Source organism: Lacerta agilis, chromosome 2 (genome assembly GCF_009819535.1).
Source record: "Lacerta agilis isolate rLacAgi1 chromosome 2, rLacAgi1.pri, whole genome shotgun sequence".
NCBI lineage: Eukaryota > Metazoa > Chordata > Lepidosauria > Squamata > Lacertidae > Lacerta > Lacerta agilis.
The window spans coordinates 20,908,383-20,936,025 of record NC_046313.1 but is presented as its reverse complement, the minus strand read 5'-3'; the positions used below and the strand labels follow the sequence as shown (position 1 = coordinate 20,936,025).

The 27,643-nt window shown below is 39.9% G+C and overlaps 1 protein-coding gene across 3 annotated transcripts in view; it reads left to right on the top strand.

Moving 5' to 3' along the window:
* The window catches only part of PRKCA (protein kinase C alpha), a 184,741-nt gene that overhangs the window by 128,617 nt on the left and 28,481 nt on the right, over window positions 1–27,643 (top strand). For all 3 annotated transcript variants that reach the window (XM_033138873.1, XM_033138874.1, XM_033138875.1), the window contains exons 6-8: window positions 16,108–16,264; window positions 16,384–16,518; window positions 17,000–17,096. In XM_033138873.1, the coding sequence (XP_032994764.1) occupies window positions 16,108–16,264; window positions 16,384–16,518; window positions 17,000–17,096 (389 nt within the window). The remainder of the gene's footprint in view (window positions 1–16,107; window positions 16,265–16,383; window positions 16,519–16,999; window positions 17,097–27,643) is intronic.

Genomic DNA, 27,643 nt, shown 5'->3' with positions numbered 1-27,643 from the left:
ACATCACATGGATAAATGACTTCAGATGCTGAACACACATTAAGAAACCACTGGAATTCTGTACCATCCACCCCTGAAGACAGCCGTTTCCTGTTGCCGCTGTGCCGTTTGTTGATGATTTGGCTTGTGACATTTCACCGAGGCAGCGTATAAAGTACAATTGGTTTAGTTTATATCAGGGGTGGCCAACTTCCAAGAGACTGCGATCTACTCACAGAATTAAAAACTGGCAGTGATCTACCCCCTTTTGCGGGGTTCAGGTCGAGGTTGTTGAGCTTCTTTAGGAAGGAAAGCAAACCATGTTTTGGGGGGTTCGGGTCAAAGTTGAGCTTTTTTTTTAGGAGGGAAAGCCCTGTTTTGGGGGCTTCAGGGCAAAGATGTAGAGCTTTTTTAGGGGAGCTAAAGCTGCTAAGCTTCTTTGGGGGGAGCCAGTGATCTACCACAGACGTCCAGTGATCTACCAGTAGATCACGATCTACCTGTTGGACATGCCTGGTTTATATATATATATATCACATCACTTCTATGCCATTTTTTGATATCAGGCCTCACAATAAGCAACAGATTTAGCAGAGGAAAATAGTGTGTCTCCTGACTTTCATAGTTCCCGCTTTAGATTTCCATTTGCTCTTTTTAAAAAAAATTAATCTTCCCAGTGGCATTGCTAAAGCTACGTGAATTGGGAGAAACAAACACAAGCACCGGTTCCCACATAATGCCTGTGTCTTATTTCCTTCTAATTTGGCAAAGGGAAGAGTGGGGCAGGCATAGTTTGAGCCACATGCACCAATCGCAGCAAGCATTGGCTTATTCCTGATCATGGCCTACCCTAGGGGACATGCACTAGACATGTTACACATGAGAATAAATGTTCCTTTTAAAGAACCGATTTGAGACCTCCCCTTTTTTCCTGCTTTGTTTCTCTGTATGCCTCATATGCCATCTATACAGTGGTGCCTAGCAAGACGAAATTAATTCATTCTGCGAGTGCTGTCGTCTAGCGAAAATTTCGTCTTGCGAAGCACCAACGGGGGAAGCGCAGTTTGACAAAAAAAAAAAACAACCCGCAAAAAAATTTGTCTTGCAAGTCGTGCCCATAGGAAAATTCGTCTTGCGAGTCAACCTTTTGTTAGCAAATGCCTTTCATCTAGCGAGTTTTTCGTCTAGCGAGGCATTCGTCTTCCGAGGTACCACTGTATATAGAAACCTTGGCCACAATTTTAGTTTGGTATTCCTTTTTATTTTTTTTAAGTGGAACATTGTCCTCTTTCTTCTTTTGCGCCCAAGTCCTCTGGAGAACTGCTTTGAAATCAGGACATGTGTTATACATAGTTTTGAAAACTTCCCATGTTTCCTGTAGATCTCAAAATCACAAATAATCAATAAATGTAAACAAATGGTGGGAGTCACCTAGCAAGCCTTCTCGGTGGAAGCTCTACTCAATGGTTTTCCCTTCCCTTCCTCCGTTGGCCTCCTGCACCCTTCAAAATTGGCAAGGGGTGTGTGAGAGAACTCCAAAGTGGGAGGCAGAAAGGGATGAAGGTTCCATCTGACAAACTTATAGGAATTCAACATAGTGCAGCAATGAATTCCACCCCAAATAATTATTTTTGGAAATCCTGGAATTATGTCTTGCCTTTTTGAATTATTGCACAAACTTTAAACTTGAGATTATACACACACACACACACACAAACTTCTTACTTGCGCAACCGCTTGCTTTTGCTGGGGCATATATCTCTTCTCTTGCCTGTACTGTAGCTTCACCATCAAGAAGAACTGAGAGTAGCTATTTATTATTAAAGCTTGGATCTAATACAAAGGCTTACAATGAAAACACTTGAAATATTTATAGTTTTAGTAACTTTTTATTTCGGCACACTTCTCCAAAACAAACATGCTGTGGAAGGGTTATAAAATATTCTTAATACTTACAAATTTGGCAACTTGTCATCTCACCCACACTGACCTTTACTGGACTGTATTTCAAATAGAGTTTAAAAAAATAAAATAAACACAATTCTTGTGACAGCACTTGGTACACCCAGTTATTTAATGTGTTTACAGGGAAGAATTTCCAGCTTGAAATTAATTGCTCTCTGTACTTTACAATGGATGTTTGTTGTGCTTATACAGTGTATATAACTTTGTCTACTTTCGTGGCATGTTTTCGTTATGGATGTGCCAGCAGTCTGATTTTCAAAAGCACAGGGTGGCACTCAGTGTAGCTATAAGTCAGTATAAACCTGGGGGTCGAGGTCCACTTGTGCCGTAAGACTTTTCCACCCCCTCTACCCCCTAAACCCATTCCAGGTGATGCCCCTAACCCTCCAGAGAAGATTTAGGGGAGACAGAGGTGGGGAGGAGAGGGAAATAGGTCTTGTTGTGCAAGTGGACCTCATTCTGCACACACAACAACTTAATTGAATCCTGTTCTTAGACAATAAATGCCAGTTAAAAAAAAATAGCAACAGAGGGTAGTTTGTAGCAAATGAGATTAGATGCTTTTTCTGTGGAGACCTAAGGAGCTGCCAGAGCTGGTGACTTGGGTGCAGAGTTCCACTCTACTTATGGAATACTCTCACTGGAGGAAGTGGGGAAAGGTGGTTTCTCCAGTTTATCTGTGCTCCTTAGAGTTCCCTGCAAAGCTGCTTGGGACTATTGGAGACCATCTAGAATTATGTGGGATGTTCTGTAGGGGGCTGCAGAGGTAAGGAGGAATTGGGAGAAATTCGCTTGCCTTCAGCTGAAGGGATCAGATCTTCCATGACTGGAAGCAATCCATCTAAGTAGATGATTTCGAAAATGTGTCACCACATTTAACGTGTGCAAGTTCTTTCCTTCCAAACCTTTACCACAAAATACATAATTCTACTCTCTGATCTAAGTCTGGTATTAAATCAAATACATCACACCAGCTCTCAGCTTTGTAGAAAGCTAGAGCCTTGGACCCCACTATACAAAAGATTATTATTTTGACTTGCCACTCTCTTTAATTAGGGTATTGGATCCTCTCATTTCCACCTCACATATTAACCTCTAGAATTAAAGACCAGCTCTGGCCAGATATGTGAATTCCTTTTTCTCGCCCTTTCTCGCCCCTTTACATTCGTTTGTTTTCTTGAAGCTGTTTCTTTGCTTTTGTAATTATTCTTAATACCAGGAAATGTTTTTGTTTATTTTTTTAAAAAAGTGAACAGGTACATTTTTTATTTTAATTTTTAATTTTTTTTTTGCTATAAATGCATGCTATTAAATATTACTGCTGGGTGTTACTCAGGCTAACAAAAATGCTTTCCCTTCAGCTGTATTGGCATATCTGAAGCAATAGCCCATGAAAATGCAAAGCATGTTTTCTGCATTCTCTGTGAAATAGCATCATTTATCAGCTTAGTGAGAGCAAAGCATTATTAGGGTCTGTTTCTGTTAATGCACCAGTCGGAAGTTGAATTTGCGCTGAGCTAGCAAGCTGTTTTCTATGGTCCATCTATTGCTTTCATTTCCAAGGTTATTATTTCCAAGGCAATAGTAAAATAATAAAAATGTGTCATATATACACAGTTCGTGTGATGTGTGTATGTATATAAAATAAAGCATTTATTTCTGATTTTAGTGTGTGTTTGTGTATATACACATGCACACCCCTTGAGTCTGGCAGGTTTATCTGTGGCATGCTTTTGTTCAGTTATAATTATGATGTTTCAGCAGTTATTTTGAGAAGGTGTTGCACCCATACTGGATAAATTGCATTGGATCCCTAAATTTATTTTGTCCTGTGCTCTAGATAGGGAAGTATATAGGGAAAAGAGAATCCTTACTAGCTTGTTTCTCCAGAATTGCCACCCTTTGTTCACACACTTTTAATTGGGAAGCTAAACAATGGCATTGACAAATTATTGATCCCAGTCATCCTTCTGTTTTTCCATAGTCTTAACTTGTCGCCATTTCAAGATAATTAAAACCTGGAACCAGCAGAGAACTACTTACTTACCCTTATGTAAATGGGGCTCAATGCTGGTTCAAGCAGCTGAAAAATGGAAAATCCACAATGGGGTGGGGGCTGATTTGGCTGATTTTGAACAGTCAAGCAACTCAGTTTCCCTCTTCGCCCCAAATCTTCTCACTGTTTCTGCTCAGTGTCCTTTGCACCTACTTTTCTGCTGGGCCCCCAAACCCCCATAATTTCTGTGACTACCTCTCCCAACATATTGCAGGATTCGGTGCTTAGGTTTCACTTTTTCTTTTTACATGGTGCTATTTTGCTCTGGTCCCTGGGGTGCTCTGGTCCATGGGGTCACAAAGAGTCGGACACGACTGAACGACTGAAAAACAACATTTTGCTATATGAAATAGAAAATATGTGTTATAAGAAAAAAAAACTGCTCCTTTTCCATTATGGGGATCCAAGAGCCCATATACAGTCCTTAAGTAGGTTCCCTATCGGAAGGAGAAAGTAACAGAGGCCAAACAGAGAACATTGAGGCAGCAAGGCAGCTAGTAAGCCTGATCTTTATTAACTGTTGCAACAGGGTCCTCACTCACCACACGCAGAAGGAAGGATGGACCCAGAACAATGGTGTGCAAGCCCTTATATAGACTTTTGAAATTGCCCACCCTGTAGCTGTACCACCCCCCAAAACATCATACATACATCACAGAAGGAGACGGCCTATAGCAGAAATACATCACAGGGGGCGGTCTACAACAGAAATCCTATCTGGCAGGATATTGATAATGGTCACTTGATTGCTTTCAGGGGCGCAGCTAGGTAAATTGGTACCCGGGGGCAAAAAAATTTTTTGTCATCCCCCCCCCAAGGCATGGGAAGGTCAGGTGGTACCCGGTGCGGAAAATTTCTTGTCAACCCCCCCATTGGAAACCCCCCCCCCCGCAAAAATGGTTTTGCGTTATTTCATATTTTCTTACAAAGGAATAATAACAAGTAATAATAAAAAACCCTTTTATTTATATCCCACCCTCCCCAGCCAAAGTCGGGCTCAGGGTGGCTAACACCAGATACATAACATTAGTCTAAAATCAAACAATAATTAAATTACCTCCTAAAAACCTCTCAAAGTCTAATTAGATGGCTTTCCAAAGGGTTAGGGTTGGGAACAGTAAGTGTTCTCTGAACTGAAATTTCAGCCTTCATGACATAGGAAAACAGCCAAGTGAACAGCTATTTTGGTGGAGGAGGGTCAAGATATTAACCAATATGCATGAAATTTCATATATAGCTATATAATCCCTAGTATAGTAAGATAAGACCTTCGGAGCAGGCATTTTCAAAAAAAAAATCCAAAAAAAAATTCCTTGCTAATTTGTCACCCCCTCCATTATGGAACCCGGGGCGACCTGCCCCCCTTGCCCCCCTTTGCTACGCCCCTGATTGCTTTACCTGGGCAGCCTGGCCATTCCTTTTGAGATGCTAAATACTTAGTTCCTGAATCCAGGTCACAGGCTCACCCTATTCATACACAAACACACCCTTAAGATAGGTAAGCAAAAGACAATGGAGAGAGGCCTTCCCATTTCCTCCCTCCTTGCAGAGAAATATTTGAGGTCAGTTTGGGAGAGTCAAAATGGTTTCAGGATTGCTCTCCTGTACTATTTCAGACACGTGGTTTATATACTTATGTATGTGTTTGCCTTGTAAATTTATGAACATATGATTTATATATATATGAGACCTCAGAATTCCTATAACATATGAAAACAATGAAAGTTCTCGTAACTTACCCAGCAGTGTATGCAGTAAGAGGAAATTAAGAGAGGGTTTTTGAGTGTCAATTAGTAGACTTTGCAACATTCTCACTTCTCTGTTTGAGAAGAAGCAATAAAGAATCCAGAACATGCAAGCAGGAAGGTTTTAATTAAAATTTGAAGGAGCCTTTATTAATGAAGCCTCTTGAAATGAGTTTATCTCGGAGAAATGGCAAGTAGCTGGGGATAATGAAGTGAGAGGTAGACCATTCACTTCTGTGAAATGGGGCTTGCTTCTGAGTAAACATTACAGAAGGATGATGACCATGAGGCAGGGTAACACTGGTAAATATTGCATTACATTGTGCTGTGTAGAACCTCCATTTTAATTCTGTTTCCAGCTTATGGGTAACAATGCTAGGGAAGCTAAAGGACTCTAGTGTGGAAACTACATAAAACTGATTACCGTATATACTTGAGTATAAGCCTAGTTTTTCAGCACACTTTTTGTGCTTTAAAAGCTGCCCTCGGCTTATACTCAAGTCAACCATTCCTTAAGAAGTGTACAAGAACGGTGGTTCTTTACTCTCCCCAGGCAGCTTGTTCCATTCCTGAACTGCTCGCATAAATGCAAACTTTAGACCCCAGAAGGCAGAAAGTTAAGAAAGTATTAAAACCCCACAGGTGCTCACTTCCCCTGGCTCCTGCTTAAACAGGACAGGATCCCAGCCATCTCTGTATAACACAAGGGAACATTGCGCTGTGAGTTAAACCACAGAGCCCTAGGGCTTGCTGATCAGAAGAATGGCAGTTCGAAACCCTGCGACGGGGTGAGCTCCACAGCAGCAAAGGAGGAAGAGGAAGGAGCAGCCCAAAGGGCTGCTTTGGGCTGCTCGTTCCTCCTCTACCACAGTGGCAAAGGTGAACCGGCTTATACTTGAGTCAATAAGCTTTCCCACATTTTTGTAGGGAAACTAGGTGCCTCGGCTTATATTTGGGTCGACTTATACTCGAGTATATAGGTAAGCATCTTTTTCATTTTCTTCGTTAAACTTTTTGCATTCATGAACTATTGAAATTGGTTCTAGTGTTCTTTGGCCACTGCACATATTGGATAGTATGAAATGTGGAAATATTATCTTCCTGTTTTATGACCTCAGATGCCTCTGAGACCTTCAGCAAAATTGCTGAGGACCTTGAACCGGTTTCAACACTCATGCCTGTAGACAAGTTCTGACACAATACTACTTCACTGTACAGTGGTACCTTGGGTTAAGAACTTAATTTGTTCCAGAGGTCCGTTCTTAACCTGAGACGGTTCTTAACCTGAGGCTTGCTTTCGCACATGGGCCTTCTGCTGGTGCTGCGCTGCTGGTGTGCGATTTCCATTCTTATCCTGTGGCAAAGTTCTTAACCACTTCCTGGTTAGTGGAGTTTGTAACCCAAAGCGTCTGTAACCCGAGGTACGACTGTAGTCATTAGGATTTGTAAAGTGGTGCACTTGCCTTAAAATATATATACGCTTACAACTACATCAATACCACTAGTTGTTACTCAAGGCACTTTATAAAATGCAATGAAACTCAATGATTATCCAAAGCAAAGCAATTTTTGTAAGACAAAATGGGGACAGAAGAGTGAATTTCACTTTTATATGCATATGGCAAAAATTGTCCATATATTTCAATGCAAATGTGTGGACAGGATAGCAAGTTTACATCATAGGGTGAAGGATCCTGTCTTAAATAAATGGGTGCTATATCCTTTTTGTGACTTAATTTGCATCTAGCATGGCTATTGGGAAGTTTTTTTCTATTCTGAAAAAGAATTGGACATTAATAATGCATCTGCTTTGACCTCTGTGAATTCTATTAAAATATGTTCCCCCTTATGGCGCAGATGAAGCAAGATCTGGTGGTTGACTGCTCCTTAGTAAGTTCCTCCAATAGTTACCTTTATTTCTATTGGTTCGCATCTTAAATTTTGGGCTAGGGCTCTTAAACTTTAGAACGACACTTCCATTACTTCCAAATTTGTATTGACTTCCACTTAAGAGCTTCAGTTGATGAATGTGAAAGTAATGCTATTTTCTCCACACACACACACCCTTTCCTTTTCCTTTTTGCTGATCTTGGATTTTAATTTAGTGTTATGCAGTGCAAAAATTCTGTAGGAGGCTGAATCAGAGTTCCATTTGCTCTTAAAATGCTCTGTGCAAAAGGTCTTACCTTGCCTGATGCCCTGAAGCAAGAAATGCTAGTTATTTCAGAATTTTAATGTTTTAGGTTAAAATGAGTTGAATACAAAATTGACACTGTTGCACTATCTCTAGTTACTGAGGAGGTGGCTGCTGTGCTTGCCTCAGCTGCTACTTTGTGGTGTGTGTGTGTGTGTGTGTGTGTGTGTGTGTTTAAAAAAACACTTCTGTTTCAGTGTATCTTAAGAAGTGTGCATGCACACGAAAGCTCATACCAAGAACAAACCTAGTTGGTCTCTAAGGTGCTACTGGAAAGAATTTTTTATTTTGTTTTGACTATGGCAGACCAACATGGTTACCCACCTGTAACTAAAAAAACATAGTTATTTAAGGCTGAAAGAGAGGGAGTGTAGGATATACAGCTACCATAGTAAATATAGGCCTGGACCCAAATGGGCTACTTTGAAAAGCAGCTCAGGGGCTTCAACTGGTACAAAATGTAGCCACTCAACTGCTAAGACCATACAGTCAAGCCCTTGAGTATATTGCAAATATTGTACTGGTTACCAGTAGGTTTCTAAGGCCAGTTGAAAGCACGGGTGATTACCTTGAAAGTCATGAATGGTTTTGGACTGGGTCACATAAGGGGCCACCTACGTCTGTATCAACCTGCTTAGATGCCCAACTGCAAAGATAATTTGGTCGGCAGGCAAACAGAATAGGGTCCTCTTAGTGGCATCTACCTTTCACTTTGTTCAGGGTTGATGGTCGGCTGCAGTTGTCAGACCAGGGAAAAGAGTTATGTTGGGTTTATTATAGAGAGCTCAATGAAAATGTCAACCTAGCATATCGTGGCTGTGAAAAAGTCAAATTCTTGATTAAGACTCATGGAGGGCTCTCATCTAAATAGGAATGATGGGCCTGGGGAGATAAGGCTTCACAATGTGCCACTGCTTCTCCTTGCGAGCTTGTTTACAAATACAGATAAAGCCAAGGTATATGGGAGCTACTTATTTACAGCAAGTAAAAATGACCTAGAAACTATGTCCCTATTGTTAGGGGACACACACAAAACAAAAGGGGGGTCATGTTACTTCCAAGTCACCAAAAAAGCTGAAATTTATCACTCATAGATAACAAGGTATACCAATTACTAAACCAGTCTGAAAGGGGGAATTTTTGCTGTTGGGGATATTTCCCCCATATAATAGATCATGTCAATCTGCATATGAGGTAGAATGTTGGACTGTGGGAGTTCTGTTGCCTCTTCACGCACAAGAATCGGACTTGGATTTGGGAAGATACAGTAATATTTCCAGTAGGAGCCAAGAACTTGTTTGCAGGATGCAAGCTTCATTTACGTTGTATGTGTTTTATGTCATAATACTTGGTGAAGAGGCTCAAGGCCTTAGTCTTGTTTAAGTTTTCAGGGTATGAGAGTTCCACAATTGCGGGGCAACAACTAAGAAGATATATCCATGCATCCTTGTAGTAGTAGTAGTAGTAATTTTATTATGTATACTCCAGTGTTAAGAGGGTGCTTGGAAATCACCATGACTAGAGTGTAGGAGATTCTTAAAGACTAGAGCTGTTTACACTGTGCTAACATTTCAAAGGCATATTGTATAAGCCACTATTCCATTTTCACGTACACACTTTCCTCTACTATGGAATATATATGGAGGTGTTTAAGGAGAGTTGTGCGAAAGACCTTTTGGCTTCCAAGGAGAATGGCACTCTGTAAAACTGAGAATTTATGGGATTTGAAATCAGGAGCAAGAATAACGGCTAGTCATTACATTCTTTATTTAGGCAGCTTGTGAAAGAAGGTAATTTTCATATTTAAAAAGGCACTCATATTTTGCTGATTGAAGATCCTGCTGAATGACTTCTGTGTGATAATGAACGCTCAAGTTTTAGATAGATAGGATTGGACTGAAGCAACCTACCCACCCCAGGTTTGTTATTGCGATTCCAAAGCTTCACTGAAGCACTCCCCCCCTACTGTTAACACATATTTATTAATTTAGAAGATTTCTAAGTCACTTTACATTCAGAAGACTTGTCACATCAATGAACAGAAGCTAGAAATCAAATACAATTTAACCAAGTTTCAGAGCGTTAAATAAAGTAGAGATCTAATAATGTACAAAAGAGTAACAGAACCATGTATAAAATTGAGATAAAATAAAATAGAAATCAAACAAAAACTCAGATCTTATAACAATATAACAATCAAGTACACTGTGAAGAAATCTCAAAACAATGATACAATGCATAGGACAAATACAATTCAAAGAAATCAAGCAGTATACCAAACAGAACTTGAAGACAAAAAAATAGATCTCAAAATGGTATAATACAGTATAAAAATCAAATGTAGTACGAAGTATTAATAATCAAATAAAACTTTTTAAAATAACCTTATACTATTAAATCAGTAACACCTACAAAGACAGGTGACAGATAATGACAGATATAATAAAGCACCACAATATTTTTATGTTTATATATTAACATTATTTTCTCCCCACACTCAAATAGAGACTTTTTAATGCTATGTGATTATTATAGACTTACCTTTCAGAAGTCAGACCTGTGAATGTAATGAAGAGTCATTGCCCTCATGAGGCATATTAAAATAGTTTTGCTGAACTGAGAATAGTAGTGTGTTACAGAGCCTCATAATGCAGAGGGGCATAATGAAGTTGATAACTGGAATGAAATTTGATGCCATAAGGAAAACACAGTCCTCATAATTTATTTTGGTGCTTAGACCAACAGCTCCGCTGCAAAGATAAAAATGCAAAAGTCTAATGTTTCATTTATTGTGTCATTTGACAACTCAGTAGAATAATATTTAATGTGTCTCTCTCTCTCTCTGTGTGTGTGTGTGTGTGTGTGTGTGTGTGTGTTTCATGTGGGCAATGTGTTTCGTACTCTCTAAGAGCATATTACTGCCATCAAAAGAAATATAATTTGGGAAAGATTGGCTTCTGGTATCTGTAATATTGATTGCATTGGAGATTAGATTCACTCTCTAATATTTATTGCATTGGAGATTAGATTCAGTCTCAACCTATCAAGCAGATGTGATTGAGGCACAGACTAATTTCCATTTGGCACGTAGGGAAGTTCTCAACAGCATAGGAGAAAGCGAGGGGTCTAAGCATTTGCAGTGCCAAAAATATGCAATAAATCATTAAACATATCCTGTTGTAGATTTTACTGTCAGCAAGTCCCTGCCTCCATTGTTGTTTAAAACAAAACACAAATCCTAAAAAAAAACAACCCACCACATTATTTCAGTGTAGCGTTTCAAAAGTACAGAATGCTTGAAGCTCTTGGTCATAATTGAGAATTAGTGTCTCTTCTGGTTCAGTTTGTATTTTGTCTGAGGTTTAATCTCTTGCCCACCCTATTCCAGAGATTGGGGTACACAGCATTAAATTATCAAGCAAGTTAGCATAGAATAAAACTGATAACATTTAAAAGATTTTAAAAGGCACTGTTGCAAAAGCCTCATAAAAGGTGGAGAAACAGTTCTACATGGACTAAGTGTGGTGGGGGGGGAGCTTTCTGGAGGAGGGGAGGGCTTCCAATTTACTTTCTAAGGCTTTTTATTTATTTATTTAGTGTGTCTGTGTTAACATCAAACCTCTCATTTGGGTAGTAAAGAGCTGCTCCTTTCAGCTATGCCTGACCCTGTCTCATTAAAAACAGGCTGCCATCAAAGAGGTGGACTACAGAGACAGTATTTCTCTACGAATACCATCATCATCCTGCTCTTTTGAAAAAGAAGCACTCGTTCAACGGAGGGGGAGGCAAAATCAGAGTGCTAATTATGCAGACAAAAATACAAATAGGCCAGAAAACAAAAAAAGCGAGCAAAATAACGACCTTTTTTTCTTTAGCAACCTGTGTTTAATGTGAACTTTGCTAACAATTCTCCTTTGAGCATTCTCCCTTTGTTTTTGCCATTCAGTAGATTCATTCGCACAACGTGCTCACGCAATATTTGCACATAATACGATGCCAAGGTGCATGGCTCGTTTTAGCCGTAATATACGTGTGTTTCACCCTCACATCTGTAGTTGGCAGTGAAACAAACCCCGGAGTGCCAGGCTTAGCATTACACCTGTACCGGTGCTGGTGCCATGTTTCTCCCAAAGAAACCATTATTGGGAAGCCAGTAACAAACCTTGGCTTCACGTTGTGGGTTGTTTAGAGAGGGTTGTGCTCTCCCATGAGGCTTATGTAGCTTAGCCCCTGGGTAGTATGTAGTGGCAGGACCAGGGCAGAAGCTCAACATCTGGAGACCTGCACCTGTTTAGACTATGCCATGGTTTGCACTAAGCCCTATCCAATTAGAGTAAGCCATGGTAGCACTACATACAAGCTGGTCATTGTGCCACCCTAGCTTTCTGATTAGGGATTTGTTTCCCAGGATCTTTATTCAGTTTAAGCTAAGTGCTGCTTTTGGGCAAATTTAATTGATCATTTGGATTCTGGAAAGGAGTATAGATTTACCCCTATCTAATACTACACTGAGCTGTTTCTCTCTCCCTGCAATGCATATATAGTATGTAATAGTGCAGCAAGCAGTTCATTTGATTTCCTTTTGAAGCTTACAAATAATTTTAAGTAAAATGATGCAACCTGCACATCTTGCTTTCCTTACTTGGCATTACATTTTTAATGCTGGGTTTCATAGTGTAGAACAATAATTTAAGAAATGTTTCTTCCGGCCTTTTATTGAACAAATATACCCTTTGCTGTGTGCTTTTGTGACATGGCTAGAGATTCTCATCCCTTTGCTTTTCATTGTTTATTGTTTCTGTTAGACAAAAAGCCCTAGTGTGCCACTGTAACTCCCACCACAGTCATGCTTTTATTTTCAGAAAGGAAAATGGGTCATTTTCTCAAAAGCTGGTTGGGGAGAGATGTTCCAAGTTGTGATTTTTCCATGGAGCTGTTTCTGCACATAATTAAAGTTTACAGAATATTAGACTCTGGTTTATCCAACACCTAAGTTAATTATTCAAATACTTTTCTACCTTCAGAAATCAAGTGAAAGCAGCAGCAGCAGTGACTCAAATCACCTGCCTTGAATGTTTGCAAGTTGTTGTTTTATTGTGGTAATAGAAATTAAGCTGGGAAACAGTTTAAAAACAATTCACGTTGCTTGAATCCAGAGTTCCTACACTTGCTGATTTTCCTGCTGGAAAAGTGGTGGAGAAGTTGTTTTCCACTGCTATTTATTTTCCCCCTGTAGCCCTTTTACTCATTGGAAAATCTCTTCTGGTGGACTGGATCACCATCTAGGACTCTGGGTGAGAGAGTAGGGGGCTGCAGCGGGGAGAAGAAAATGGGCAAAAATCACCTGCCTACTTCCTCTGATGGGAGTCTATACTGGATTGCAGTTCCCTTCCGCAAATGTAAGGGCAGCTCCCCCCACCCCAACTTCTTTAATAGCTTTTTTCTCTTTTTAGCAACTGTTAATTTTAAACATTTTTTGAAAGTTTTTAATACCCGTTTTTAGCTGTTATTTAATGAGAATTTTCATGTTTTGTTTTATATTTTTGTGAACGTTTTAGAGGGTGTTTTTTTGCAATCTAGCAGTTTATAAATTTTGTTAAATAAATATAAATTAAAAATAAAGGATTTGGTCTTCTGCAGATGCATTTATGTGTCTGTAGGAAGCCAGATATTGAACTGGTAGGAGTAGAAAGTACAAAACATAATGGTATAGAATTTGACTACTGTATGGCTTTCTGCTTTCTGCACTTCTCAATGCAGAATTGATACCTGCTTTCAGTTTCACTGCGAAGTGTCAACCATTTCTTCTTCTTTTCTATGCAGAGAATGTGAAAAACAAAAGTGTTTTATCTGCAACCATAACTTAAACCATAACTTAATTCTTTTGGGCAATTTGTGTATACATTTTAATCTTAAGACCCCCCCCCAGTAGTTCTGAAAGGTAGATAATGTTTTGAGCCCAGAATTATTAGATGTAGTCATTCTTAATACATAATGATGCCTCTGGCTGCTTCTAAAACTTGACCAATTGTTTGACTTCGTTGGAAATTTTGGTGAAATTTGCTGTTTGTTTGTTTGTTGCAAATGAATGTGAACCGAATGTTCTAAGCTGAAAGCAGGTGGGATTAATGTCAGCAATACAAAACCCAGACGTTGATGGTTAATATTTCCAAAGCAGAGCTTTCCGTGACATATTCCCATCGCACAAATGACCACATGGGCATCTTACAGTCGTCAAGTTCAGCATGGGAGAAATCATTGTATATTGCCACTAAATATATCTACAGTATTGACATCTCTCTTGTCTTTGGGCAGTAAAATCACAGGGGGGTGGGGGCAAACTACCGTAAGTGTTGTCTAACTTCGTTAATCTTACCTGTGATTCCTAGCATGATAAATACTGGCATGATTTTTATTATGTCATTAGCAATAAGTTGCTAAATGCCACAGGTAGAGCAGAATAAGTATGAACAAGAGTTCCTTAATAGAATACAGTATTCCTCCTCTTATTCTCCCAGCCATGCTCTAGATTAAGGAAATGCTCCACACTTACTTCTCTAGGAAGCCTGAATCTAGTGCTGGCATTATGGCATTCCATTCCAGTGAAAAGGGTTGAGGTGAGAGGGTCATTCTGGAACAGGTCTGGGGAACCTTTGGCCCTCCAGATGTTGCTGAACTGCAACTCACATCCACTGGCGAACGGAGCCGCTTGGCCACCCGGAGCGGCAAACCCGGGGGCGGGGCACCGCTCCGTAGCGTGCATGCGCAGCGCCGCTCCGTAGCGCGCATGCATCGTGACGCATGCGTTGTTAATTTTTTTTTTTTTTTAAATCTTGCAATAACATTGTTTTTTTACATGGGCTCTGTGGGTTTGTGTGAATACCATTGCTCCAAAAAAATCCATAGGGAGCATACTCCCTTATACTGAGTCAGGCCATTGATCCATTCAACTCAGTAGTGTCTGCACTGACTGGTAGCAGCTCTCTAGGGTTTCAGACTTTCTCAATTCTGCCTGAGTATTCTGGGGATTGAACCAATGCCTTCTACATTCAGAATAGATGGTCTATCAATGAGCAACAGGCACCCCCCTAACTCTGTTTCTGTGTGTTTGAGAAAAATACAAGTACATTAGACAATTTACACAATGAGACACTGTCAACGATCCTGTTTTATCAGATCAGCTTAAGTTTATTTTCTTTTTGCTGTGGGGGATTGCTTTTTTTTTAAAAAAAAATAAGCACATCCCACTAATATTTGTGGGCTGAGAGTATTGCGTTGGTTGTGCTGAATGAGAAACTGAGTGCAGGTGCTATTGACTTCCGAAAAAAAATATGCATGAGGGTTTGAGGACACAACAGTACTGTTGTTGTCCTTACTAATAATCAAATAATCTCACCCAGTCAACCCACAACCGCATACCTAATGCAGAATTTAGCATTCCAAGCAGTCGGTTCTTTTGCTTGCCCTTCTACTGTTGTTTTTCTCCAGATCTAGCTCCAAATCACATGCATTTAAATTATTCTTGGCCCAGTGGGACTGAAAACTATGTCTAATTTGACCTTATCTTTTAAAAGGGTATCTGTATTGACACTTCATTATCCAACACATTGATAATTGCTAGAAATCCAATCCTGTTTCCTCCTGCTGTGGAAAAAGGCATGTGTGCTCTTTTCCTACCTCTGGTACAAAGGGATCCCTAATCTCCTTGCTCCTAAACTGGGGAGACATCAAAGAACTGTATCAAGGATCCTCCTTATCTGTATTTTTCAACACATCGGATGGAACTATCCAGTGCTGTCCATCTTATATCATATAGGATACTGCTTTAGATCTTGTTACAGGTAACTTAACTTTAGCTGCTGTCACCAAGGATAGGAATGGGCGGTCCGCTTTTTGGGTGTTCGTACTGGGCGTAAAAAGAACTGGGCTATTCCAGTGAATAGAAGTAGCAAAGAGGTGTGTTGTTGTTTTTTTTACTTGCATCAGATTAGCATCAGTTTTCAAAGGCTTCTGCAGGGGTTTCCGTTATCCCACACAAACCTATAGAAAGCTTATATCACTTATAGAAAGGCAATATCACTTACAAAAGGGTTTTTTGGATGCAGGAAAACCTTTTCTTTCCCTTTGAATCTTTGTCTAATCCTTATTGTTCGTCTATATATTTTCAGTACGAGATGCGAGAAATCTGATTCCTATGGATCCAAATGGACTTTCAGATCCTTACGTGAAGCTGAAACTTATTCCAGATCCTAAGAATGAAAGTAAACAAAAAACAAAAACAATCCGTTCCACACTTAATCCACAATGGGGTGAGACATTCACATTGTAAGTTGAAAATTGATACTTTTCCTAGTGATGTTTCTGATTGCATATGTCATCGTGTGTTTTAATAAATTAACAGAATGGCACTTATTTTTTCTCTCTCTTCTTCATTCTTTTCATAGTAAATTAAAGCCTACAGACAAAGACAGAAGATTATCCGTGGAAGTCTGGGATTGGGATCGGACAACTAGGAATGATTTCATGGGCTCTCTTTCTTTTGGGGTGTCGGAACTCATGAAATCACCTGCATGTGGATGGTAAAAAGCTCTTTGTTATGAATATGTTACTAATGCATTGCTATAATTATGGGTAATAAATCCTATTGACATATTTAAATATTTCCTAAACGTATCACCTGTGTCTTCACAGAATGCACAGTGTTGAAAACCTCAGTCAATAGATATTGAGGACAAAAATCACACAGAAACTAACTATTCTTTTTCGTTGGTTTTACAAATATCAAAGCAATCATGTAACACCTCTCACTGTTTCCCTGGAAGGGCAAAAACAGCCAGACACTCACTGCATGTTGTGTTAAGTTTCTTATCTGGGGCTGTTACTGCAAACTTAAGCACACTTACTAAGGAGAGAGTCTCTTTAACTTGAAAGTAGTTACGTTGTTGGCCCATAAGAAAAAAACAACCCAGAGATCTGTAGTTGGGCAATACCTTTCTTAAGGCCAGCTGAAATAAGAAAAAGATGCAAAACCAATCTCTCCTTTTAATACACTGAATGCAGGTACAAACTACTTAACCAGGAAGAAGGCGAGTATTACAATGTTCCGATACCAGAAGCAGATGATGATGGGAATGTAGAACTGAGACAGAAGTTTGAGGTGAGAATATTAGCATACATTGTATGGCAAATCCCATGTTGAGCCTGATTCTGTGCTTCTGCTGCTGCAGTGCTTACAGATAGGAGTGACTTCCTGTCTCTTGCTTACTGTACAATTCTTTCTCTTGCCAGTCCACGGATCTTCAATAATCACTAACTCTGAACTTGGTTTGTATAATTTTTGGCCAGTGTTAATGGTACGAATCTACTTTCGCAGTGGAATTTGGGACTGTAATTTGTTGCTATCGAACCAACATAGCAAGCAGACTATGAGTTTCCGTGACTTTGAGGGCTCCATCCTTTCCTCGCATGAAAGTTTTCCAGTAGACTGCATTACCGTTAAGTAAATGAAAATGAAGCAGGACCCAGTTACTATCTTCTTGCCACTTTCCACAGGCAAGTTGACGATTGCTCCGTTGACAGCTGGGGTCTCCTTTTGCCTCTGCTCCAATGTAGCTCTCTCTGTATAATTAAGTTTCATCATTTGACTAGTAGCCTCATCTGCTTCGTTTAGATTTCACGTGTGCTGACTCCAAGGGTGGCACAGTGTTTCGTTTTGTCTTTCTCCTTTGTCTTTGTAATTTTTCTTTGTCTATTTCTGAAAGAGAGGAACTGACAGAGTGATGAGAGAGAGGAAGAAAGGCGAATGTTGAGGAGGGTGGCATAAGAAAATGGAAACAGGAGGCCTGAGAAAAGTGGTTTGGGGAGATTAAGGACTAGAAGTGTACAGTGAAAATGGCAGGGGAAGGTGACTGGGGACAGAAGGAAGTTAGGTACAGAGAAGGGGATGAAAGTGGTTGAATTTAGGAAATGCTTCTAGATAATATTAGCATCATCTTGACGCTGACAACACCAATCATTTGTTCCACTATAGGGAGTTGTGCTATAACACTGCTTCCATAGAAATTCAAGAGTTTCCTCTAATACATTTCTAATACATTTCTAGCAGATCTTTCCTTTTATAATTATTCTCTCAGCATAATTGGCTTCTAAGCTTCTTTTCCTGCTCCATCAAATGTTTGGGGGTCTTTTGGACAGTTTAGTAAAATCATGTAAAATAAAATATCTCATTTGATCATCTTAATCTGGTAGGTTTTCAGGTGCAGGGTATATAAAGAAATGCAATTAATTACGCAAATGTTATAGAATCCTTTATTATTTTGCTTTTGCTTTGGTGTGAATATGGCACTTGCTGAAAAGATTTTAGGTTGTATCCAATGCTGTGTTCTCAGACTTCCTTGTTTATTGAGTCTCCGAACCCTCTGGAACAAATTTTGATTGTCCGTGGTAGTTGGGAGTGTAGGGGAATTCTGTTGCGCTAGCAGAATGACATCATTGGAGACAACACTTTATTTTCATGTTACATTTTGAACTGCCTCTGGCAGGCACAAAAAGTGAACTGCACTTCAGTAATGTTAAAAATGTACAATTCCAGCAGTGGAAGTGTCAATATACTTTTGAAGTTCTGGACACTTTTAAAAATGCCAGTTGTACCAATGTAATAGTAAGGCGTATTTTTTACATTTTCTGCAGATGCAATACTTTGCAACTATATATAAAGTCATTGTTTCTGTTGAAATAATAGATGCATTTTTGGACATTGACATATTGTTCCTTGTTTATGATCTGTAAATCAAATGAGCTGAATATTGCAACTCTTCCTACAGTTAATGGGGTGCACAGTGGAAAATTTAAGTAGTTTAAACCATGGGTAGGCAAACTAAGGCCCGATCACCTTCTAAATCTGGCCCGCGGACAGTCCAGGAATCAGCGTGTTTTTACATGAGTAGAACGTGCCCTTTTATTTAAAATGCATCTCTGGGTTATTTGTGGGGCATAGGAATTCATTCTTCTTCTTCTTTTTTCAAAATATAGTTCAGCCCCCCACAAGGTCTGAGGGACAGTGGACCGGCCCCCTGCTGAAAAAGTTTGCTGACCCCTGGCTTAAACCAAGTTCCCTCCTTTTTTAAGTTTTCAGACTCCTCAGAGTATATATCATGCAAGTGGTATTAAACTGCAACATCTCTCCATATTTTTATTGGCTCACATTAGTCTTAGTCATATTTTTTCAGTTAATTACACAGAGTAATAAAAACCACACTACTGCTAGTAGTCCTCCTGAAGAGCACTGTTCTGCTGTTTGTGTTCCCATTTTATGCCTGAGAGCCTTTCAGTGCTTCTGATCTGAGGAGCCATTTTCCCGGACATAATTTCCTGAATAAACTCATTCCTTATCGCCAGCAATCAGCACCGTCAGATCTGTTTCAGGCAGGGCTCCACAAAGGCAACAGCAAGGGCACACCCTTTTGCCGTGTTGCTAGATCTCACATACACTAGCCCAGGGGTCAGCAAACTTTTTCAGCAGGGGGCCGGTCTGCTGTCCCTCAGACCTTGTGAGGGGCTGGACTATACTTTTTTTTGGGGGGGGGGACGAATTCCTATGCCCCACAAATAACCCAGAGATGCATTTTAAATAAAAGCACACATTCTACTCATGTAAAAACAGGCTGCCCGCAGGCCGAATTTAGAAGGTGATTGGGCCGGATCCAGCCCCCTGGCCTCAGTTTGCCTACCCATGCACTAGCCTGTATATGGAATCTTGCTCCCCACAACAACCCCCTTGTTTGCTATGCAGTGTGTAGATGCTGCCCTGTTCTTTGTGAGGCTTACAATAAATGAGAAAACAATTCGAATATAAAATAACACCTCCAGTGTTAAAACACGGGCCTCTATGGGATATTGGGGTGGGTGGAAATAAGCCAGTAATACATATTTCTGCATACTGGCTGCAGGCTTCGAGGCCTGGCCTAAACGGCCTTTTCAAAATTACCTGATGCAGGCACAAATGTTCCAGGTGAGAGAACAGAACCCAGCTGGTACTGAACATGTTGAAATCATTATTCCTTTATGGCCCCTAGTCTATTTCCTATCCACATGCAATTTAGTTTACTTTGGCAGGTTCTGTGCATAACTATTAGTAATTTAGGATCCATGAGAGATTTAAAAATAAGTCTGAAAGCTTCGTTGCTCTCCTGCAGGACCAAGAAACAGCTCAGAAGAGCAGGTTACCTGGACCCTGAGACCATCCTCTGAGGCCCTTCTTCGTGTGCCTCCTCCACGAGAGGTCCAGAGGGTGGCAACACGAGAACAGGCCCTTTCTGCAGTGGCTCCCTGTTTGTGGAATGCTCTCCCCAGGGTGATTTGTCTGGCGCCTTCATTATATACCTTTAGGCGCCAGGCAGAAACGTTCCTCTCGAACCAGGCCTTTGGCTGATGACATCCGATACCCTTTTAAATATGTTGTGAGGGTGGGCTTATTGGTTTGCTAATCTTCTTATTTTTGCTATGTATATTGTGGCTTTTATATTGTAATTTTGTTTTGTGAACTGCCCTGAGTTCTATGGATGAAGGGCAGTATACAAATGGAATGAATGAATTATAATAATTATAATAATGGTCAGGCAGCATGGATAGAAGTGACCTCAGCTTGGTGATTCCAGTACACTGAATGGGATACAGTTCGTTAACTTTTTTGCATTGATGCTTCCATTTCCCAAGAAACTGGCATCATGAAAGGGAACTTCAGTAGTGTCAAGGATCACTTTCTCTTTTCTTTTTTTAACTTTTCCCATAGCATTGAATGTTGAGTGTTTGTTGGTACTGGGGCAGGAAAACATGGGCAGGTTAATATATATATATGGAATGACTACCTGGCTCCCTGATTCCATACTTTGTTTTGTTTTGTTTTTTAAATCAAATGTTATTTACAGGATTGCAAGGACGTTCTGGGCAGTATCTAACTGTCTTCCTCCACTTATTGAAGGCTCTTTACACCAGCCAAGGTTTTTGTGAAAGAAAATTAGGAAGGGGTGATCTTAGCAAGCAACCCTCTTTATCCTGCAACCTTCCACGAGTGGTATTCAAATACGTTTTACTCAGAGTAGACCAAATGAATTTAACTAACTCAGACTAGATCTACACTGACCTGTTTAACATTATTTGCCTCGTTAGAACGATATTAGATATGTCATACTAAAAAGTCACAGGGCATACTTGTCAATTAAAACTTTTTTTTTTTTTTACCTTTCTCTTCGACAAATGTAAGTAATATCTGGTGACACCATTTTCCAAAACACCGTTGTTATCCTGTCCCCCCCGCTGCTGGTCACTGGTTGCTCTGCTGTGCCTCTCTGGTGTCACATTTTAATTCTTCCTCCCACCTTCTGTGTCCTTTGTTATCTGCCACTCGAATACCACTGGAGGGGAGTCCGGGTTTTAATGCAGTCAAAAAGGTAAAACACTGCATTAGGGACATATGAGCAGTGTTCCACTGATATAGCAGCATAAAATAATTTTTAAAATTAAGCGATAAAAGGGACAAGGTAATAACACATCAATTCCTTAACCCTTCCTTAAGATTAAAAACCATGAATGTAGATATGCCCTTGGTCATGTTCTTTGATTCCAGTCATTCTACTTGGGAGTGAAACTTATTTGAATAACACTCCATGTCTCAACCCTCTGGAGTAGATTGGAGGGGAATGGCAGGGAGCTGAAGAGAGATGCTGGAATTCTGATTTAGGCATTGAACTGCTATCAAAAGATTCTAAGTCGCTGATGTTCTGGTGTCAAGGACCATTGGCTTAGATAGCTTTTAAGGGGGATTAGACAAGTTTGTAGAGGATGGATAAATGGAAATGCCATGTTCAGAAGCAAGGTACCCTTAAATATCTGATGTCCCTATAGGAATCAGAACGCTGGATTAAATTGGACCTTTCGTCTCATCTAACAGGGCTTGTTTTGTGTTAAGTCCCTTCCACTGCAGCTTTATTGAATTTAGCTTTTAGTAGTTGGTGTGAGAATCTAAGTATGTATATATGTATATAACACACACACACAAATTCATACAGACTCTCTCTCTCTCTCACACCCTGCTGCAGATGCTAACTGAGGTCTGCAGCCTGCCACTTATTTTTTAATGTACACAAATTAATAGAAGATTAGCACCTTGCACAGCAAAAGAATCACACAGTTGCACTGAGTGAGAATTTATCCTTACCTATTTTCAGATAATCCAATAAAGCCGTGACTTAATAATAGTCAGTTCTTGACAATATTATCCTCTTATTTTTTCTTTTATGTAATTTCTTGACGGATAAACACAAGCAAACAAACCCACCCACTTCGTATGGTGTTTTGCAGCTTAAGAGCTTTCACGGAAACTATGTTACTGCAAAGAGTGGATTTCATATAATTGTAGAGTTGGAAGGGACCCTGAGGATCATCTAGTCCAACCCCCTGCAATGCAGGAATATGCAGCTGTCCCATACAGGGATCGAACCTGCAACCTTGGCATTCTCAGCACCATGCTCTGTGAAATCTACTATTCTGACTTTATTGCAAACATACAGTTTGCTACAAAAAAACAACAACCCTGGACTCTATGACCTGTAAAAAAATTATAGGTTCTGCGTAAATTTGTATATATCCAAATATAGTCATAAGAAGAGGCAAAGAGCTATCTAGAACATGAAAAGCAGTGCCACCGCCTCTGAGTGCTACAGATACCATTCATTCTTTTCTTGTGGGTTCTGTGAGTTTGTAATTACAGTTCCAATCCTATATTCCCCTCCAGCTTTAAGAGCTAGAGGCTGGCTTTTTTTCCCTAATGAAAACTGGAGTTCTCCAGAAGATGACGTTAATTTCAGAACCTGCCCAGTGCAATCACAGCATACACACAACCCTGATTAAATGCTTTCTCAATTTATCGTTCAAATCATGTATCTGAACACAGTCAAACTAGAATGCCTAGCCACCATAGAATATGCCAACTGGCTTGTGCAGTGAAAAGAATAATGAACCCAAATCACTGCTCAAATCTTAAGCAGAACTGATAGAAAAATCTTTTCTAGGCTTCAAGCTGTTGTCTTAGGGGTGCTCAGATGGCTAGACAGGAGGAGGCAAAATTGCATCCAGGGAATATCTTTCTCTTATGATAGTAATGATCTGTCCTAAGCAGTAAGTGCCAGCAAAGAATAGTTTTTTCAAGTGCCTTCACCTTGTAGACATCTGCCTTGATGACTTGTTTTCTATTTAGCTTAAACATACCAAGCAGAGAATGCAGAAGATGTTTCTTAAATGCTCCATTAGAAAATATTTTATTTCAAATCCTACTTGAGGGATGGTCCAGATTACTTCTAGGAAATGATTCATCCATTGTTTGTGTTTGTATAGCAAGCATCCAATTGGATAGACCTTTCCAACTCTACAATATCTTTTTTTTTTTTTGAGGTGAGGCAACCAGAACTGTACACCTTATTCTAAGTCTGGTTGCACCATAGATTCCCAACTATTTAAGTCATTTATGAACAAGTTAAAAAGCACAGGTCCCAATACCAATCCTTGGGGAGTCAATTTTTTACCTCCCTCCATCAGACAAAAATGTTTGTTTATAACCATGCTTCTGGCTGATTAAACATTCTAAGGCCTTTAAAAAAATGGGGGGGGGCTATTGGTGGGTTATTTGTTTGTGTTTGTTTGTTTGTTTGTTTGTTTGTTTGTATTTTGTGTTCTCATTTTGAATTTTTATGTTGTGAACCACCCTGTGATCTTCAGATGAAGGGCAATATATAATTTTAATAAATGGTAAGAAGAACTGTCCATTTATTCTTACTCTGTGCTCCGTGCTTCTTTAGAAAAACCTGTGTTAGAATCTTCTGCTAATGGACTAAACTGAAAATACAGGTAGTCAAATATCTCAACAATGATGGTCTCTTAGCTCATGGGTGCAAAGAGGATGTTTCATTCATCATGGCATGATGATCTCCTTGAGAAGCAGGTGGTACCCTCTTCCAATGGTGCATCTCTTCAGAAATAATTGGCTTTTATTGCGTAATGTACAATTGTGTCATCTTGCTTGCACAATAACTTTCCACTTGTGCAAATGAGACTCCTTGTCCTCTTCCCCCAGAGACCCCAGCATACCCTCAAAAATAATTTGAGAAGGTTGGGGACCCTCAAGAGCAGGCCTAGGAGAGGAAAGAGGGGGGGGTCCCGTCATGTCTACTGGTGCAACATTGGATCTTGCCCATCTAGTAAATAACCAGTGCTTAGTACAGTGTTCTCAGCCATGTGATGAACATCATAATGAGATGGATATACAATCATAAATGTGGAAAAACCCAGGCGTGAGTGTACACACAGTAATGTGAATCTAGCTGCATACATTATTATGGCCCTCCTGGATCATGAAATGGATGGGGCAGCTCACAATGGGCTAAATAACAAACAGTTTGCATTTATTGCACTGAAGCAATGCATTAAAACCCCTAAATGAGAACTGTGGAGATTTGTTCATACAGTTGGTGGTGGTGATATATAAATAATTTTACTGCAGCCCGCCAGGAAAGCAAGGACCGTGGAGGAGCATTTGCATACATCACTCTCTCTCCCTGTCACCGAGTTTCTGCATTGAAGTTCTTTCAGAATCTGGTGCTGCTCTTTCCCTTGTCAATGGTGCCCTAGGGTTTATTCAGGAACCTTGGAACAGAACAAGATTGGCTTCAGGCCGAAGCACCGGAAAAGGTGGTGGTTTGTGGGGGAAGGGTTAACCGTTACGGTCTTGTTCATCACGGGTGATGTGCTTCTGTGTTGTCTAATTTTAAACTATCTTTACCACAGCTTCATGTTAAAGGCCAGCAGAATGTATCAGTACAAGTCTTGGCTATAAATAAGTAAGACTCCTCAGTTTTCACCTCGCAAGAGGTAGGTGACTCAGAGCTGCCATAAATAACTCTTTATGATGATTCCCTTGCCCTTTAGCAAGCAAACAGCGTAGTACACGGCCGTGCCACATATAAGATGATGGATCACATAGTGTGTGCTAACTAGCAGGAATGTGTCTGTGAAAAAGTAGCACAAATAAATAAATAAAAAGGCACAAAGAGTCAATGTATAACATGGCCTTTTATGAAATTGGCATGTTGCTGAGCCAGTTCTGGCATTGTCCTGCTCAGAACTTATAAAGTTCAAGTTTCAGAAGGGACCTCACCCATCTACTCTCTGCCCTGCTGTGCTTTTTCATTCACAAACAACTGCTGTTTCCTAAATTAAGTAAAAAAGAACACAATACAGATTTCAGAAAAATGGAATGCTGCATGGCAGTGTGAGAGGGGCATTCAGGCAAAAGGGCCAGAGGGCATGAATGACAGGGAGATAATTTTTGAGGGGAGAACCCGTCATGATTCAAAGTGGAAAATAGCACCCTATGTTAATAGGGATGAATATATATGTTTGCAGGTGGAGATTTACACAATTCTACCTCACTGCATGAGAAACACGATGCTCCCTCTTAAGGTTTCTCTCATTGCCACACCTCCGTGGTACTATAATTGCACTATATCATTATTTTATTCATGTTTTCTCCCTCCCCCCAGAGATCAGCAAGTTATCCTTGCATGCAAGCCTCTTTAAACTTATTGCTGTTCTCAAATGGATACCTCTAACAGGCAAATGGTAGGCTGGGAACGCTGTCTTGGTCAATGATACCATCTGTCAAATGATGCTGTATATTGAGGTAAAGGACAATTTATGCAGATAGGGGTATGTTTTGCTTCCTTCGTTAATGATGTACTTTCCCCTTTTCCTTTTTGCTTAAGGGCAATGCCATGCATTGTGTCTGCTATTGGAGGTGAAGTTACTGATGCTGTTTCCTGATTTTTACTGGGCTCTCAGCTATCCCTTCTAAAATATGTTGTGTTTCCAACATTGCCGCTGCCATAAATCTGTTGCAACTCATTATTATTGTTTGGGTTTGCTCTCCCATTTTTAACAAGGCAGGCTGCCTCCAACGTTTTCTGTCATTTTCAGTACTCCCAAGTACACATTGCCTTCTTCAATTTTCTCCTTTTTGATTGTTTCATTTGCACCCACAGCATTTCTTTCCAGGGTTATTTTTTTGCTTTCCAAAATTCAGATCCCAGTTCATATGTGTCACCTCTTTAGGATGCATTGTATCTTCTAATATTAGTTATCGCTGCTCATCCACTTAAGTCAGGCATAGGCAGACTCCGGCCCTCCAGATGTTTGGGACTACAATTCCCATCACCCCTGACCACTGGTCTTGTTAGCTAGGGATGATGGGAATTGTAGTCCCAAACATCTGGAGGGCCGGAGTCTGCCTATGCCTGACTTAAATGCTTTACAAAGTTGCTTGTTCACTATGCATTTCAACACCTCTTAAGATATCATAACCAAATTTTGCACAGTGGTCCCTGAGATGAAGTTGCAGGTTTTTGTCTGCTTAGATACAGTTGGATACTATTTTGAATCAACATGGCGGACTGAAGCATTCAAACCTGCACTGATTTTAACCACTGATTTCAAAACTGCACTGATTTTTTTTGGTTTCATAGACATCCAGAGCAACACTAGGTAATGAAGCTGCTAGTTTGATATAGGTTGGCAAAAATATAACCTATTAGAAGAATAACGTCTCATAAAATAGAAATTATTCACAAAGTTCACTTACAAAAGCTAGCTAGATGCATCTAGTAAAATCTTTATCTTTTAATTTGTTCCAATCCCTGAAATTGAAAGAGTACATCTTTGACTAAACGATACTGGTTTATTTCATTCCCCCCCCCCCAGAAGTACTTGCAGTACATTCCCTAGAACTAGCTATAGATCCAGTTTGCAAAAAACCCCAATAATGCTTAGTTAAGTTCTCACACATCTTTCCAAACATTCCATTTCATCTGTTCACATGTGCTCTGGCCAGTTGGAGCTGGGGTGGGGGAGGGAGAGCGTGGGGTGGGGGAGATCCTGTTGCATGAGTAGAACTCCACTCACACAACATTGGATTCAATTTTACTTTTTAAACGGTCTATGTGTGCTGTGCCAGATTTACGTATAAGCTAAACAAGCTATAGCTTAGGGCCCTACTCTCTTGGGGACCCCCCAAAAATGTAAAGAAAAAAAACCTGGATGTACGTTTCCAAAATATAAGATAAAAAAACAAATAAAATGGCTTTAGATACCTACAAGGTCCATAAATTACCATATAGCATATATTCAACACAAAAAGTGGCAATTTGTTGTTGACAAAAGACAGCTGGACATATAAAGGGCCCCATTACCTTCAGTAGCTTAGGGCCGCATCAAAGCTAAATCCGGCCCTGTGTGTGTGTGTGCGTGTGTGTGTGTGTATGTATTAAAAAGCAGGTCTTTGCTTTAGAAAAGTATCTTCATTTTTTATATATAATAGGATCATTTCTCCCCCCCCCCCCGTTACTATGTTAAAACCCCAAAGCCTATCTATAATAAATATATGATGAAGCATCATACACAAGTGACTTGAAATCGCTAACAAGTTGATCGTTAAAACATACATTTGTTTGTTTGTTTGTTTGTTTCCTTGCATTTATAGATGTTTCTCACCTATGTTGCACTTGATGTGGAATATAATTTATTCATTTATTTTATTTTACTTAAAATGGTGCTGAGGGTCACAGGGAGGAGAAGTTTGCAAAATTCACCTTCCTCCACTTT